The following is a 17329-nucleotide window of genomic DNA, read 5'->3' on the forward strand; positions in this document are numbered from 1 at the left end:
GCTGGAGCCCTTCTTAGTCAGTCAGACAACTTGCTGATCCACTGCCCGAGTCTTTACATATTTAAATACATGTGTGGTTACATTTGCATTCGCATATTAATATACATACATACATAGACACAACAATGGCGTGTGGGCGATTTATGCGTGTTCATGCCGCTGCTTAACATGCACGTTCCATGTTCATGTTCTCCCCACCTCCCACTCTCGCCCGTGTATGTGTGTACAGTTGCAGCTTGCCAGCTACAGTCCCACTCTGCTCTGTTTATGAAATGTACCATTTTTTTGTCTGATTTGAATGTAATTTTCTCTGTTACACTTTATATTGTGTGTGCCTGTATGGCTGCGTGTGTGTGTGTGTACTGTATGTTCTTCATACACATGCACTTTTTATGAAAGCATCACTGGGCTTTATTTCCTCATATTTCGCGCTTTATACTTGCGACCTTTTTTTTATCGGTTGCCTTCGCTCGGGGGGAGGTTGGCTTAACCTCTTTTACCCTGACGGATTCGTTGCATTTTCTGATTTTTGTTAGCAATTTTTGCTTCTATATTATCCTTTTCAACAGCGGTGTGTTATCTTTCAATTTCCATAAGTTAAATTTGTGTTTGCTCGTGTTTCTATTGTCATCCAACCATGACAGGAATGTGATGTTTTGATTTATTTTTATTATGTTATCAGCTTTGCTGAGAACTACAGCATATGTAGCACTATAATTTGTACAAGATTATAATTAAATAACAATAAAATTCCAAAAAAAAGGGGAAATAATTAGTTTTCCTTATCATCACAATCATTTGTATTGCCCCTGTTTGAGCACTAGGAGTTAATTTGTTTGGATTACAAAAATCATTTTGAAAGTCACTTGGTTCATTTGTGGTATATTCGTTCTGTTTTTGTGATTTTGATTTCAAAAAGTTGCAATTAGACTTCTGTAATAAGAATCCAACTCTTGAAAGTAGCTAAAAATGAGGTTTTCTATATCAAATCAGCAAAAATTGGTTCCAACATATCCGTAATAATAATTGCATATGACGAATTTTAACGAACTCGAGGTTAAATTCAGTCGGAGGCAGAAATCTCTATTAAATCTCGTAACAAAAACATTAACATCTTTTTTTATTTGCTGGTAGGTTTCCTTTGATTTTCATCTTCTCCTTTGCTCAAAGCCTTTAAATTGAAAACAGAAAGTAAGAGACAAATTTTTATTTTTGTATTATTATTACGTGAGGTTGATTACGCTGTGGGCTGAGTAAATTCTAACAGCAAAATTGCATGCATGGTTGCCGCATAGCGAATTTTATATTTATTCAATATCATTCAAGATTGAGTACACAAATTCATCAAAATTTCATATTTCAAAGTAAATTCAGAAACACTAAGAAAATGATTTTGATTGAAAGATCTAACTAAATCACATAATTTTCCGGAATGCTGGTTTCATGTTTCATTATCATCACGGCGAACAGATATAGTTTTTCTCTTTTTTTTGTTTTCTCTGGAATATTTGCATATTTAATTCCATCTATAGTCGTTGCTAATTAAAAATTCAAAATATAATATATTCGCGCAAAAACAAAAACAATTGCCAACACAGTGTTTGAACCCGCAAAGAGCCACAACAGCTAATGCCGCAGGATTGTGTGCCACACAGGAGCTCCAATAGCCGGGCACTCAGGTGAATACATACCATGAAACAATGCGCTGCGCTTAAAGTAGCGGTAATTAGAAAATATTTCACCGCAAAGTGTGCCGCGGCACGCAGCCCTTTCAGCTTTTGTGCAACATGCATCGTGCAACGTGCAATATGTTTGCCCTGCATTTGCTTGATTGGCACTAAAGTCGCGCGCATATTAGAAAGCCGTCAAAGCAAAAAGCAAAAATGCAAAAGAATGCAACAACAATGCGTCGTTTCATAAAAACAGTCAGGAAATGAGAAACGGAAAATAAAACTAATGTTTGCATAATTGAGCTCCCTTGGCGAACTGTCGGAATTGGGTCACACGCACATGGATGCAATTCAGCTTGCAACACTGCTAATGCTACAGCGCCTTAATTAAAAAACTACCGCACAATTTTTACACAACGATAAAACTTTTTTTAATTTTTGGAAGACTTTAAACCAACTCAACGAAGAAGTGCAAGTTTTTCGATATTTATTTTTTACAGTTCAATTGTCAATTCAATAATGCGAAACAACATTTAACACGACTTGACAACCGTGCCGTTGATCTCGTAGTGGCATAATTGCTCCAAAGTCTTGTCCGGCCGCTGATCATAGATCGTGCCGATCAGCGTGTAGATCGTGTTGGGCCAGTACATGAACTTCAGCATGCCGGTGTCGGGGGGCACGTGGACGTTTTTGAAGACATACGTGCCCAGAGACAAAGGGCAATCCAGGCTCATGTTGCCACCACTCTTGGAGAGAAACTGCTGTGCCACATTGTTGAAGACCCGTATACGCTTCACATACTTCCAAAATTCACATGTCTTATAGGTGGCGTTGTAGAGCGACTTCGCTGGTTCGATTTTGCCCAGCTGATTGCGTTTGGTGTTCAGTTGGAGCAGCTGGACGTGCCAGGTCGGCGTTGCGACTGCTTTCAGGACGTACGTCGCCGCGGATAAAGTCATATTTTTCTGCCAGCTCATGACGAGTCGGTAATCGGGCGTGTCGGTGCTGCGGAAGCTGAGGATTTTCAGCTGGTAACAGTACTGTGGAGAGATAAAATGAAATTTGCCCTCCGATAGTACAAGAAAAATTGTGTATAATTAAAAGCCGATTACCTGCCACGAGTAGCCGAAAAGCATACAACAGATGAAAAAATACAGCATGTTGCATTGTAATTGTTGGGTCATTTATTCCGACGATACTATGTACTGTATTATTGGAATTTTCCCATTCACCACTTTAGCAAATGCCCTGCAATACCATTTGCCAGTAGTAATTTTACATTTGTTCAAGTCATCACCCACCTGACAGACAGACAAGCCTCTTCGTTGGAGCTCGTTGCGCTCCGAAATTACTTGCCCTAATGACTTTTAAATTACATGGCTGAGTTGATGAGTGGTTTACTAATTGTTCCCAATTGTTTTGTCATTTCAATAAAACAACAACATCAATAAATGAAAATTAAAAAAAAAATATTTTAATTTTTTTGGTCTACAATTCAATTGAGATTATCTCCGAATACATTCGTCATTATACATTACGACATTTTACCACAAACCACATTTTGCCTACAGTGGCGGAGATGAAAATAATGATGTTGAATTCAGCTGACCTTAATAGTTGCCTTTGTGAAATTTGAAACGCTTCATTCTTCCTGAATCATAGGATTAGATTGTTGTGGAGCAAGATGTATATATATATATAAATCCAATTTTTTTAATTTAACCCAAATGGCCACATTTTAGTTTTCTTATATAACTTAAATGCCTACTTAAAGCACTAAAAAAAAAAAGTTCTTTGAATTCAGTAAAGATGGCCACTTTAAATTTTCGCGCTCGTCAGTGTACTTGAATGAACTTCAAATTGGTAACTTAAATTTTTTGGAACAATGTAATTGATATATTATGCACAGGTGTAAATATTAAAGGTGATGATATTCTAAGGATTCTAAAATCCCATTTTCTAATTGAACACATATTATACATTGAACGAAAAGCGTTACAAAAGCAACAATTTTTATCAAAACGATTTTTAATGAACTTTTAGGTAGAACACCAGCAAAGTGGAGGTTTAATCGATTTTCAACAAAACCTAGACGTTTGCCACCTTTTGGAAATTTTATCCGAAAAATACACTAAAATAAATTTGCAAAACTATAATGTTTAAGAAGGCCGCTATAAATATTTTTAAGGTGTCTTGCCACCTGTTTTCTTTTTATTCGTTTAGTTAAAATAATAAAATGTATGAAGTCGTTCATGTATGTAGTATATTAAAAACATTAACAACAGCATATAATTAATTTATCAATATTCATTTTGTCCTTTTCAAAGTGATAATCAGTTTTAAACCCAGTTACAATACGTTAATGCCAACGCTTCTAGTACAACACCAACACTACTCAGTGCCCAAAAGTTTTTCGGAATCTTTAGGGCTTTTCGAGAATTATAGTTTTATCCTCTCCATGGGACGACCAATATCAGTCCCTCTATGTATTGCTGCAATTTGACAAGAACTTAATGGGGCATGATAGTAGCATTGTTTTTGTCCAAAAAGAGTAATACTTCACTTTTGTGGTAACCACACCGACTACCAAAATATTGCTAACTTAGTGATTCTGTCGTGGCACTTCCCTTCTAGTTTGCTTGCCATAACCCTATAATTAATATTCGGCAGTTATGATCCTACGAGTATAATCATTTGCTTAGAGCAAATTATTATTAAAGTCCTTTAACAGTTCCAGAGCCATGCTTATGTGATACATCTTTGAATTGTAATTTATCACTTTTGGAGCAAACTTCGCTCATCTTATTCGGAAATGCTATTTTCTTAATCTATGCACATATATTTTTATAGAAAAATGTAAGGTTTGATTACAATTCTCAGGTGGGTTACTATTCTAACTAAGTCAACTTATTTAAGACGTGAATAAAATCAAGCTTAATTTAAAAAGGCCTTGCTTTCATATGTGCACCAACTAAGGCCAAAATTTTAATTTATTATTCAATACATTCGCCAAAGCATACAATACAAATAACACAGCATGCATATTTTAATAGCTTATAATGTGCTGCACGCCGATTAATTGCTTTGAACAAATACGAGTGTTAATTATCTCGATGCGTGATTTTGTTTTTATTTTATTAACATCAAGCACATAATTTTTTTTTTTCATATCTCGCTAATTAATCACATAAATTGCAATTCATTGCAAAATGAAAGCGATAAAAAGTAATCCAGAACAAAACGACCACATGTCCGCTTGTCACGTTTGTGAATGAGCCGAACGCTCTGCACGCATTCCGTTTCAATCCATTTGATTGATAGATAGGCAATAAAATATTTATTAAATAATTGAAATTATTATTGTGTATTGTTGCGGAATGGCGATGGAGAGCACAAGTGAAGTGGCTATTAATGCAGACAATAAATAACTAAACACATCCACTATTATTTAATGAAATGTTGAAAGGGAAATGGCCTCTTGGTTGTTAGGCATACATACCTATATAGAAGGGGAAAGTTAAAGCCCGGGGAATAAAATTTCGTTAAGATTAGATCTTTTTGGCATAACAAATCTTTTTATATCAATTGAGTGAGCTGAAATTTAAATCTAACATTAAGTATGAAATTTAGAAATGAATCTACAGCAGCGACACCTATGCGGGAAGTTAAGTTGCAACAGCGCAAACACAAATGGTTTAAACGGCAAACTTGAAATTTAGGTAATAAACTCAATTATTAATTTATAAATGTAAATTTGTGAAAATTAAAAAAATTAAGATGAATATTGTTAATGTTTGTATGATTTGTTTTAACAATAGAGATAATTAACATGTACTTTCAGTTTTTTTCATTTAATAATTTCAGTTTGACTGATATTTAATTTCTGAAATTATGATAAAATTTGAAAGATGAGAGTTTTAAATTACCAACATTTCTTGTAGTCCCTAAAATATTATATATTTAGTAATAATTTAATTGTGTGTGTTTTAGCTATAAACAAAAGAATATGACTTCTCTTCACCTGCCCAACTTTTTAAAAACAGTCGACTCGCTTGTTTAGTTAATTAAAAGTCGTACGACTACACTCTTTAAAAATATCAGTATGAGCATTAGCAGGAATTTAGAATTAAATTATATTCTTGCTCTCAAATTGATAATCTATTTAATACTTCAGATAACAAAAGCTATGCCTTTACTGTGTGTAGCGATTTTCCTTTATTGCATAACTCCGTTTTGCCTTCGCTTCTGCGTATATGAAAATCACTATGTATATGTGTGTGCTGTGCAGATACCTATGTACATAAAACATAAATATTGGTTTAATATTTTCCACAATAGTTTACCTCAACTCGTCGCGGTTTGTGGTAACAAGAGCAGCAACAACTAATAACCGAATCGGAACTAATATTCATGGTGAGACCACAAATTAGCTTCCACACTGCCACTGGAAAGTACAGAATGGATTTACAAATGTGAAAAGCAAAGCAGCATAAAATCCGGAAGTATGAAATTGGTGAATAAAATAAAAGGTACAACCAATGATGTTGAAAGCATAACATGGTAAGGCTTCATTGAATTTGCTTGAAAATAATAGTTTTGTGAGTGTGTAATTAAGTTAATGACAGTGAGAGCTTTAAGTTAGCACTTCTGCTTTTAGCTACTTCAAACGAAGTGCGTTGTGTATTAAGCTCGGTTTAGTCCTGCGACAATGTGGACTCAGTGCGATTCACCACTGGGTATGGGTAATTGCGAATAATTGCTTTTGACGCCAACGTTCTACATTTTATCCCCTCCAAAACAACAACAAATAATTACCGGTGAATTTTCCACAAAATTTTCATTTTGTTGGCGAAACTAGTTTATGCTATATGCATTTAGTATACATCTATATTTATGTACATATATTGTATAATAATTGTATGAGCATGTGCGTGCGTGCGTGGGTGTGTGCACATGTGCCGTGTGTACACGCGTCGCCAAGCGTTCAAACTAATTACAAAACTAGCAAACTTTTCAATGAACTCTTTGCCACAAATAAGTGCTTTACTAATGGCAACAATTTAGTGAGTTTTATTGCTATTTTCTCGATTTTGGATTTGTGTTAATGCATTTTTGAGAAACTGAGTATTTTCTGAGATAGTGCAGAATAAAAAAATTCTATTTAAATATTCACTTTGATAATATATTTTTGATAAATTTTTAACAAAACTTTATTTTTGTGGCTTTCATTCATGATTAATTAATTTTTAATTTCTTGTTAAAATCCTAATTTATAACATTCAGTTTTAATATTAATTATTTGAATTTAAAAAAAAATATATATATATATTTATGCTCATATTTGCCAGATCAATCTTAGCCTTGCTTATGCAGCGTACTACTTTTGTTCCTTAGCAGCAGAAGATGATACCGAATATTTGTTTTTTGTTTTTTCGAATATTTAAAATTTAATTACATTGCTCCAGTTTTGCGGTCGAAACTAATTTTATTACAGTTCCATAGTTAATTCTGAACAATCTCCTAACCTAAAAGCATTTATTACCATAACTTCAACTCTGCTACTATCGCAGTCACCTCCTCTGCTCGCAATTGTGTAAGTTAGTCGCAAAAAGTTTGTCACTTTCCACCCGATTGTCCATCCACCACTTTCATTGTTACGAAGCGGCTTGTTGCGCTTGCACGGTTGTTGTTTCACTTTGTCGTCGCATTTGCTGTGGAAGGAAAACTTTATCTGACATTTACAACCGGCGAGCGACATTGTTGTCCAAATATTGATTTAATTTGTTGGCAACTTTTCGTATTTACTACCAATTCTATGTAAATATTTATTCCGGCATTGTCATATCCTGTAACGGATACTTTTAGCAACAATAATAAAAGCTAGAACGCATCCCGCAATCTTTTGCTCTCTCTTTGCTACATAGTATGCCTCAGTGGTGGCAATTGGAATCCCGCCGTTTGTTGATAGTGTGTACATGCATGTATGTATGTGTGAGTATTTCACCTTTCCACAAAAGCATCATGGCCAGTCTTTTGTGGAACTGTGTGCTCATGAGAGATGAGCTCCCAGATGTGTAATTAAATTTGGAATGTAGTAATACGATTATAAGGTCTATCAAGAACGATAATATTGCAATCAAACAAGTTTTTGTACAAGTAAAAATAAAAGCATTTTCAACATAAGTTCTGCACTTTTTCAAATAAGTTACATTGACTTTGCCGTTGAAGCAAACCTAAAAAGCATTGAGTGAATATGTTCAAAATTTGTTTTCAGCAAAATGAAAACTTTTATCGTAGCATTACCATAGCTTATCTATGCAAACTGTATCAATACTTTTTTTCCTACGTGCTACCTTTTCCTGATTCCAATTAGAGAAAATTAAGACATGGCGAACTGGAATTAAAGTCTTTATATACATAAAATTTACTTAAATAATTCAATTATGAATAGTATTTACATAAAAGCATATATATATATAAGTATAGAGACTTCACAATTGCCATATTAGAAGCTTAATAAATGCAGTAATATTATGTTATTATTAATTTGGGCATAAAATAAGAGCACATGCTAAAGTTTAGCAGGAGAACATTCCTTAATAGGCTTCAATACTTAATACTTCATTTTAAGTCAGCGCAAGAAACGACATATTCAAGAAGGAGATTAAAATTTACTTTGGCTTACCTTTTTAATTAAAGTAAATATGTTAGTCTACAGTGTTGTGCGAAATTTTAGAAGTTAGATAATTCGATCGTAGCAAGTAGTGGTAGTTCTTAGTATGTTCGAAATATATAATTAGTCCCTATTATTATTAAATGCCATTAAAGTTAAAATTAAAATTAAAATATATTATGTAAATATTCAAATCAAAGATAAAATTAAAATTAATATATAAATTGAAATTAATTAAAATTAAAAATTCAATTAGTATGTAGATCAAAATTAAAATTAGAAATAAAAATCAAATTTTAAATTTAAAATATAACAAAACTAAAATTAAAATTAAATATAAAATTCAATTACAATTTTGATTATTTTAAAAAATTGTTATACATGGAATTCTAAAAGCAAAACCAAGTTGACAAGATCAAACAACTTTTAACTATAACTTTTTGTACACCACTGTATCTTGAAAATAAAACTGTTTCTGCGTCAAAAATTCACTCGAAGCATTGCATCAAAATGCTTAAGGACTAAGTAGGTAAGGAATTTTGTGCTTACTTAAATATTTTATTGCTAAATGCTACTACTCAGAGAATTGTGAAAAGTGACACGGTAAACCACATTTTTAATTCCCTTACATACATACATACATACTCGTATATATATCTTATTTGAATATACATACGATGCTAGAAGCACAGGTGGCATACAATGTACACATATCTTACACAACTCAAATTTTGTGACGGCAATCAAATGCGCAACTAACCTATTACCACATACATATAAACACACATACACTCATACATACATATAAATAAGCATTTTACATGTTTTGGCAAATACATTTTTAATGTGAAAATTCTACAACGAGCATATGCATATATACACAAAGGTAACCGGATTCGAATGAAATGATGAATTATTAAAATGAATTATTATTATTATTATGCTTTCCATAACATTTATACACACATACCATCACATATATATATTTATATGCATAACTGTCTTAACATTAGCCTAGCTTAAGAGAGCACCTAACTGTATTGCTTGTATGTTCACGGTGAAAAAGTGTTTGCCCAAAAATATTTTTCCAATGGAAAATGCTGAAGCAACGCCCAAGCGCAGCGCTTAAACCATTTTGCATTAATTAAAATATTTATTTATTTGCGCTGAAACGTCGGTAAGTTGCCGCAGTGTGCTAGCTTACTTTGTTGACACAGCACAGCGAGGCAATTGAAATCATTTTTAATGTTGTCCTTGCCGCAAACACATTACTTGCAGCGCAAAGTGGCCGAGCAATTAATTTGTTATGCCTCACTGGAGGAGCGTCCGCCAAACGCCAGCCTCGCTGTGAACGTTGAACTCGCACCCAATTTCGATAGTCCATTCGGTGGTTTTACTTAAGGGGAAAACGTGATCTGAATTACACATTATCCATTCAGACTCAGCGGTCATTTAAAATTCTCTTCTCCTTTTGCAAAATATATCCGCTGCGTGCGCCGCCAACTGCTGTCCGAAGCGCTTCGTGCACTGCGGTGATGCAATTTAAATTTACCACTTCATAAAATTGAATTTACTCTTTAAACACATGCATGTGCCTCCGTCTATGTGCGTTTGCGTCCAGTTGTCAGGGTGTCGGCACGAGCTTGTCCACAGCGCACGTCGCTCCTTGGCAGCCGACAGGAATGTGCACTGCTGCTGACGCTGTCAGCAAGGACTTTCTCAACCGCCTCCTCCTCGCCGTTTGTGTGAGCGGCGTCTGCAACGTAATGAGTTTATTTCCTCACTTTTGTGTAATTTTTCGCTTCATTCGGTTATTCCTCGTTGCGTTCAAATATTTTCATGGTGTCGCTTTAATTGTATTAATGTCGCCGCCAATGTTGTCCTTTTGTGCTACTCTTTCACTATATTTTTTATGAAACTAGTTTTGTTTTCTTTTGTGAGTAATAATTTTTTTACGTTATCGGCTAATTTAAAACGTATATTCGATGGAAGCTTAAAACTTCTAAAATTGGTTGCGACAAAGAAGCATTACGTGGCATCACATATACGCAATGGTACACCGATTAAACTTCTATTACTTGCAAATGAGGCTAAGTGGTTAGAGTCGAATGCAGTTGCGTCTGAAGTTTAATACAGCTTTTATCGCCACTTTCGCACGAAAACTTTGAGCAAGCATTCATTATGACACCCAAATTCTGTCTTTTTAAACTCTATTCTGGCCAAAGTTCTGCCAAGGAGGTAAGAAGTGACACATAAATAAAGATATTTATGAGCATTTAAGTGCCGATGAGAGCAAAATGCAAAAGAAGTAAGTATCAACTTGACTCAAATTGGGTTCCAAGCATTATTTGTGAGTATTCTTACATTTTTAAGTCGACCTTTACGCCAATTCGCAATTATTCACTCCGAAAAAGGAGCTTTATGGATAAGAAGAAGCTTTGGTGGGTTTGAAATTTAAATACATTTTTTTTAACTCGGAAAAAACTCTCTCAATTAGAAAGGTAGGTGGCTGTAGAGACCTGACATATAATCAGCTTATTTTAGCCCACTCCTCGTATACAAAATTCTCAGTGCTTCTCTATTCATTTGAGTTATTAAGTCTTTTATAAGCTAAACCTACCAGTTAATTAAAATTTGTAAACACAACTACTCAAATCAGCTAACAGTTTTTGCTTTAAATAATTCAATTGAAAATTTCCTGCACTTTTACTCTATCGCTTATGACTTTCAAGTTTCTGTTTAATTTAATGATATCCTCGCTAATGTTTTTCCAATCACTCAATCTCGAAACATGAGTGCACAGTTATCCGCTCCGCCATTTTCCACATTGCGGAGACACATACAGCGAAAACACTAATAAAAGTGCCTTCGGTGTGTTTGAGAATTTCATCATGAATTCGCCCGAAGCGCACATGGCAAAATGCAATAAAAATCTGCCGCAAGATAAACGATGAATATTCAATTTACGATCCGTGTATTGAAGGCGAAGACGTTCGCAGTGGCGGAAACCTTTAAAAACGTTCCTCACTTACTCGCACTTCCACCTACTTAGCTGCATATGAAGACCTTAGCAAAGCGGGGGAAAGTGTGCACTTTATTCTGCAGAAACTTCCCAGAACACTGACATGCACAAAACGCTGAAAACGGCGCAGATCCATTGTAAAACGTCACAATGAAAGTATGGCAGTGCAGTTTTTGCGAGCTTCAAAAAGTAAACAGCGAAACTTCACATATTTATTCTAGAATCTATATGTTACATGCAGCTCAAAATGTGTCAAAAATAAGAAATGCAATTGGATAAATACAATAAAAAAAATACAGAAAAGTAGTAGAAGTAAGAACGAAAATGTTTAGTATACTGCCAAGAAGATTCCATCGACAGGTTTCTTCTCACCCTTATTTCATACACAGAAAGTCTGCGAGAAGCAAGAAACATCTTCTTCCTTCTCTTTTTTAGTTATTTTTTTTTTATGTTAAATGAAATATAAGCCACAATATAAACTTGAAAAGAGTTTTTCGTTCTGTTCATTGTCAGCTCCTATCTTGGCCGCCAGTTGCACGTCATTCCCTAAGCACCGCGACGCATCTCGTGGCCTTATGACGAAAGTATTAAATGCTCTGAAGTGCTCTGTTCCCCGATGCTAGGATAACTGCCAGTATTGCTCTGCCGTGTGCAAAACTTTGTCAATCGCTTCATCATCGATAAGCGATTGTTGCCCGGGCAGCACTTAACCCCAACGCTTAGCTCACTCTGTGCCACATCCTCTACGCAAAGCGTGTCACTGTCCCGGTTCCGGCGCTAAAGCTGCTTTTAGCTCAAGTTGTCAAGTAGTTAGCGTCTTAAGTGTCTTCAGTTTTTTATCGCCACTCGTTTGTCATCTCGACGCAAAGGCGAAGTGCAAAGCCGTAAATGTTCGCTATTTTTATGTGAGCTGTTTCACTCACGCGCAGCAGATGATAGCTGAAAGTGTTAGAAACAGATATGAATTCATATTGTTGTTGTAAAGAATCTACGTGCTGTGGCTGAGTACATTTATTCTTGTTTATGTGGAGTTAAAATGTGACACTGAAATGTGTGTAGCAGGTAATAAATCTATTTTTATAACCAGTACATAAACGAAAGCACTGCTGTAGTAAGTCTCTTATTTTTGAGATGTTATTTCTGAATTTCATTAGCGACTTTCAATTGTGGAACCAAAAATTTGCAATACTTTCCAATTAAACTTATTGTGCAACTTCTTTTTCTCGAACTGCCGTTCTTTACTAACTGTGCTGATCTTCTGACATAACAGCTAATTTGTTTTTGGCAGATTATGCTTTGAGCACATTTTAATTGATTTTGCACAGAGATTTGAATTCCTTGTTAAATTTTTTTCCATAAACGACAGATTTTTATAGTTGATTGGTTTAAAAAAAATAGTCCCTTTGCACCTTTACGTGATCAAAATGTTAACTCGAGTTAAGCTGTTTTTTAAGTTATCAAATTATTCAATACAATTTATCCGGAAAATGTTAAAACAATACTTTATTTTGTATACTATACTCTAAGGTACTTGTAATTTATGCACTAATCCTGTTACTGATGACTATCAGAGTCCATCAATCTCACATATTCTTCCCTTTTTCCGCTCTCTGTTGGCAAATTCCAAAGCTCACGTGCACGAACGGAAATATATGATCCCCCAGTCGCCCATATTCCTTCGAGCAGAGCAGTTCATAAACTTTCGAAACGTGCGGAGAAGCATAAGAGAAGTTAAGCACGACGAAGTAGGAAAAGTAATGAGGCCGCAAATCTGTTGGGCCACGCATCGCTGAGATTGAAAATAAACGTCTTCACTTTCAGCTATTTCGCACAATTCGCAACTGAATACATTCAATATTTACCACCTGCAAGGACGAGTTGTTGAGTTACTCAGTATCTAAATGTCATTAGCAGTACCCAATACGTGTCGTCTAAAAATAGCTTTAAATACAGAAATATTTCTCAAGCAATTGAATGAGAATATTTGTTGTAAATTGTTTGTACGGAAGACTCAAGGCGACACTAATTACTATGAATATGTAAGAACTATGCATGAATTTGTTGGTAATCATGCAGAATAACACATAAGACGCCCTTACGATCGTCTTCCGCTCTATCCTTCGACACTTCTTTTTTATACTGTATGCAAATATGATCCGTCCTCAACGCCCCCGGTCTACTTTTGTTTACAGTTCCACTTCATTTGCGTGGAACGTGCAATTATGCTCTTGCAGCGTCACTCGTCTTTAGTGAATCATCAGGCAGATCTGGCTCCCTGGCGTATACGTAATATTTAAATAATTATTCGGCTGCAGTGCGGAACTCAAGTATGTACAATATGTGTAGTGCCTTCCTCCAAATTATTGCATATATGTACATGTGATTGAATGTATGGGTGTGTGTATGTGTGTGTGCTCAGCGTGAAAGCATGCATGTGTAATTTAATGAATACTCATTGCATTATCATTAAATTTGCCTGGCATACGCCGCGCTCTCCAATACGAAACGAAAAGTAGGTGCCTAAAGTGCATCATTATCTGCAATAAAATGCAATCACAAACTTACTTACGTGTATGAAATAATAGGTATTTCAATTGAAATTCGTAGCTGCAATGTAATACGAAATTTGAACGAGAAATTCCAAGGCAGCAGGCCGTTAATTGCTTGTTTTGATTACTGAGTCAGGCATTTGATATTTAGACTTTTGTCTTTATGAACGTTGAACAAATGTAGAAAATATTCAATTAGTTTTCTTAATTAAATTGAAAAAAAATTAACTCTTTTGTAACCTAAAATTGACAATAATTTGAAAATCATATTGAAGACACTCTTTATAGTTAACCGCATTTATCGATAATTTCAAGTCATCGATTATTTTTAATTTTAAGGAATTCAAACGCGAAATGATATGAAAATATTCATTTTTTTATAACCAAAAAATCTAATATTTTGGTTATTAAGAAATGAATATTTTTAGTCATCGATTAATTACCAAATAAAAATCTAAAATTATTAATGTGATCATTGAACGATTCGTGTGAATTGGAAGAACAGAGTTTAATGGAATCCATAGAGGCGATTGTGCTAGGTATTTTATAGATATATTCGTGTCGCAGATCACTGAAAATTTAACAAAATAACAAGGAAAGTGGCACTAAAGCAATATGTGATAATTTTATTATCATTTTCAACTGATTATAACTTCGAGTTAAAGGAAAGCTTAAAACTAAAACCAAACCTAAAAAATCGAAATACATTTTGTGTTTTGTGTTAAATATATTGTGATATACCTACATATATACATATTTATATAGAGAAAAAGCAAAATTTAAAATTTTTACAATAAATAACAAATAATGTTAAAAATTAATAAAAGATATAAAACGATACCAAAAGTTCTATGTCCAATGCTGGCTTGAACGCTGGTTCTTTTTTTTAATTTAACGCACAAATTGTAATTTTTACATGCCTGATTCAATGAAATGTGTTTTGTTTTGAAACATTTTAGTTATGCCGCATATTCAGAATTTTTTCCTCTCCACAAATTTTTCTTTTATTTTTGCAACAATATTCATTGAAAATACAAGCCATTTGCGTTTTGTAAAATATTAAAATATCCTGCCCATTCGAGATTATTATTTTTATATTTGGAAATGCCGTAGGTCATTGTTCTTTAATTTTGCTATTTGTATAGCAGATGTAATCCCAATTTTAAAAATAAGCAATTTGCATGTGTATGTGCTTAAAAAAAGCATTTGATAACTGTTAACTGACAACAGAAATAAATATTCGGGCATACATGCATTTGTAAGCTGTGAAAAAATTTAGAAAATTCGATGCTTTGAATGTATTTCAAAATATCATTGCAAATGTGGAGCTAGCTACTCACACATACAAAAGTAAAATTTAAACGCTTAAAACGAGTATTTGTAGAGAATTCATGAATTTGCTGCCAAATCGATTTCGCACACTTCGAATGGCGGATCTCACACATTGAGGCATTCTTGTTTAAATTCATATGTATGTGTGTGCATGAATGAGCGTGTGCGTGCGAGTTAATTGTTTTTCATTACTTTTGGCTGCAAAATTTTAGCTTTCACACATGCGTGCGTGTGTGTAGGTGCGCATATCATGCCTTAATTTGTGTAGCACACTTTTAGGCAACAACAAAGCATATTTTCCACTCACAGCATCACACATGCATACACAGTAGCATGGAGATTTTTCATGCGTGGCATGAGCAGTCGTGCTCGCCATTTGTCAGCCGCTCACTGGCATATTGAATGTGGCAAACAATCAAAATTCTGCATTTCGGTGATAACAGCCACAGTGGTGATAGCAGCAGTAGCAGTGGCAGTAGTTGTTGTGGTGATGTGGCCATGCTGCACTTGCGTCAGTGCGGATTTGTGCATTTTCATTTTCAATTTCATTTGCATTTATGGCTTCGGATTCATGTTGATGGCTACTTTGAAGCGCACACACATCGGCGGATGGTGGAGTATGTGTGTGCGCAGCAAATATTGAAAATGCGCAAGCGAAGTGGAAGTTTATAACCGCGAGCAACATAAACACACACACACAATCACACGCAGGCACTCACGTATCTAGCGCGCCGTGTCATTTTTCCTTTATAGAGCTTTGAAATTGCATTTGGTAAACAAGTTTTATGCGCGCAAATTTCAATTTGTCAAGTTATGTCAGTTGGCATATTTGAGTTGAAAATTTTATACTTTTCATTAAGAGTAAATTTTAAGTAGACATTTTTACGCTTCTCAGTGAAGTGGTGAGCTAAGCGAAATTTTGCAAACACTCACAAATTGAGTGCAATTAAGAGTGCCGTAAATGTGACACTTTGCTCCAATCGTCAACACACAGCTTGCCACACTCGCTCGTGTTGCCACAAATGCAACTAAATTTCATACGAAATGCCCACTTTTTAATAGCTTGTGGTGAATTTTAAAATTCTGCTGCTCTCTAATTCTATCATTGTCCGCATGAGTAACTTCTGCATGGGAAATGAGAAAAATAAAGTCACAAAAGCAAAATATATTTTTCAAGAATCCTCATTTATTTCAGTTTTTCTTGAAAAGTTCCTCTCTCTCCTCTCTCTATCCTTTAGTTTCTAGCTTTAACCTTTCCTTTAATTAGTTATTCTAAGGCAAGAAATTCAATTATACCGGGTCTTTCTATGTAAATATGTCGGAGTTTGTCGCACGTGTGTGCTTTTCCTGCTCTGCGCTTTTTGCTCTACTGCTGACAGCGGTTTGACCTCTGCTTGCCGGCGGTACAATGTCAAGTGCGCCACATGAGACTTGCCACAACATCCCCAATGTGTTTTCATTTGTTTTTGCAAGTGTTGCCACAATGTGTTGCATGCATGCCATAAGTGCTTTGTCAGGAGACCGGGGCCTCGACATGTTATGAGTTTCTTATTCATATGTGCTGAGCAAAAAGTTGCATATGCCACCAAAAACTGTTGGCCTTTAGTTGACGTTGGGTGAAAGCTTCTGTCATGAAGGTAATGGAACTTTATGCTAGCTAGTAGACGAAGCATGCTTCATGTTATTTTATGAGAGGCTCACTCACTTTTTTTGTATATATACATTTTAAATGGATCTTGTGGTTATTAACGTGGCGGTGATGAAGAGTTATAAAAATATGAGGGGATTTTATATGATATATCCAAAAGAAAAGGGAGAAATATTAAAGTGAATTTATATGTTCGTCAATGAGAGATAAAACTGTCACTGTGGCCTTGGTAATCTTAAAAATTGGAATTTCGAGGAGGCATTGTTCAATATATGGTATATTGAAAATCAAATAAGTCCATAATATATTTAAATCGGCAAAGTAGTTTGAGTGGTCCATAAGAACCCATAATGTACACACTAATACACACTAAGTAAAGTTTAGTTGGTAGAGTGACTTTAATATATTGTGGTACTGGGGACTTAGATAATT

General features: G+C 34.8%; 2 protein-coding genes across 5 annotated transcripts in view; one reads left to right on the forward strand and one right to left on the reverse strand.

Annotated features, from left to right (window-relative positions):
- rdgA (retinal degeneration A) overlaps nucleotides 1–17329 on the forward strand; it is a 163887-nt gene that overhangs the window by 83118 nt on the left and 63440 nt on the right. The window lies entirely within an intron of this gene.
- Nucleotides 2204–2857, reverse strand: LOC106627055 (uncharacterized). The gene is made up of 2 exons (XM_014247035.3): nucleotides 2786–2857; nucleotides 2204–2713 (listed from the first exon to the last, which is right to left on the reverse strand). Exons 1-2 carry the CDS (start codon nucleotides 2855–2857, stop codon nucleotides 2204–2206), a joined length of 582 nt encoding a protein of 193 aa, XP_014102510.3.

This window comes from Bactrocera oleae, chromosome 5, assembly GCF_042242935.1.
Source record: "Bactrocera oleae isolate idBacOlea1 chromosome 5, idBacOlea1, whole genome shotgun sequence".
Lineage (NCBI taxonomy): Eukaryota > Metazoa > Arthropoda > Insecta > Diptera > Tephritidae > Bactrocera > Bactrocera oleae.

Excerpts from the sequence above, each read along its gene's own strand:
- LOC106627055 (XM_014247035.3), bottom strand. The coding sequence starts at position 2,857 with ATGACCCAACAATTACAATGCAACATGCTGTATTTTTTCATCTGTTGT. Across the intron at positions 2,714-2,785 it reads TTTTCGGCTACTCGTGGCAG|TACTGTTACCAGCTGAAAAT; the intron begins GTAATCGGCTTT and ends ATCTCTCCACAG.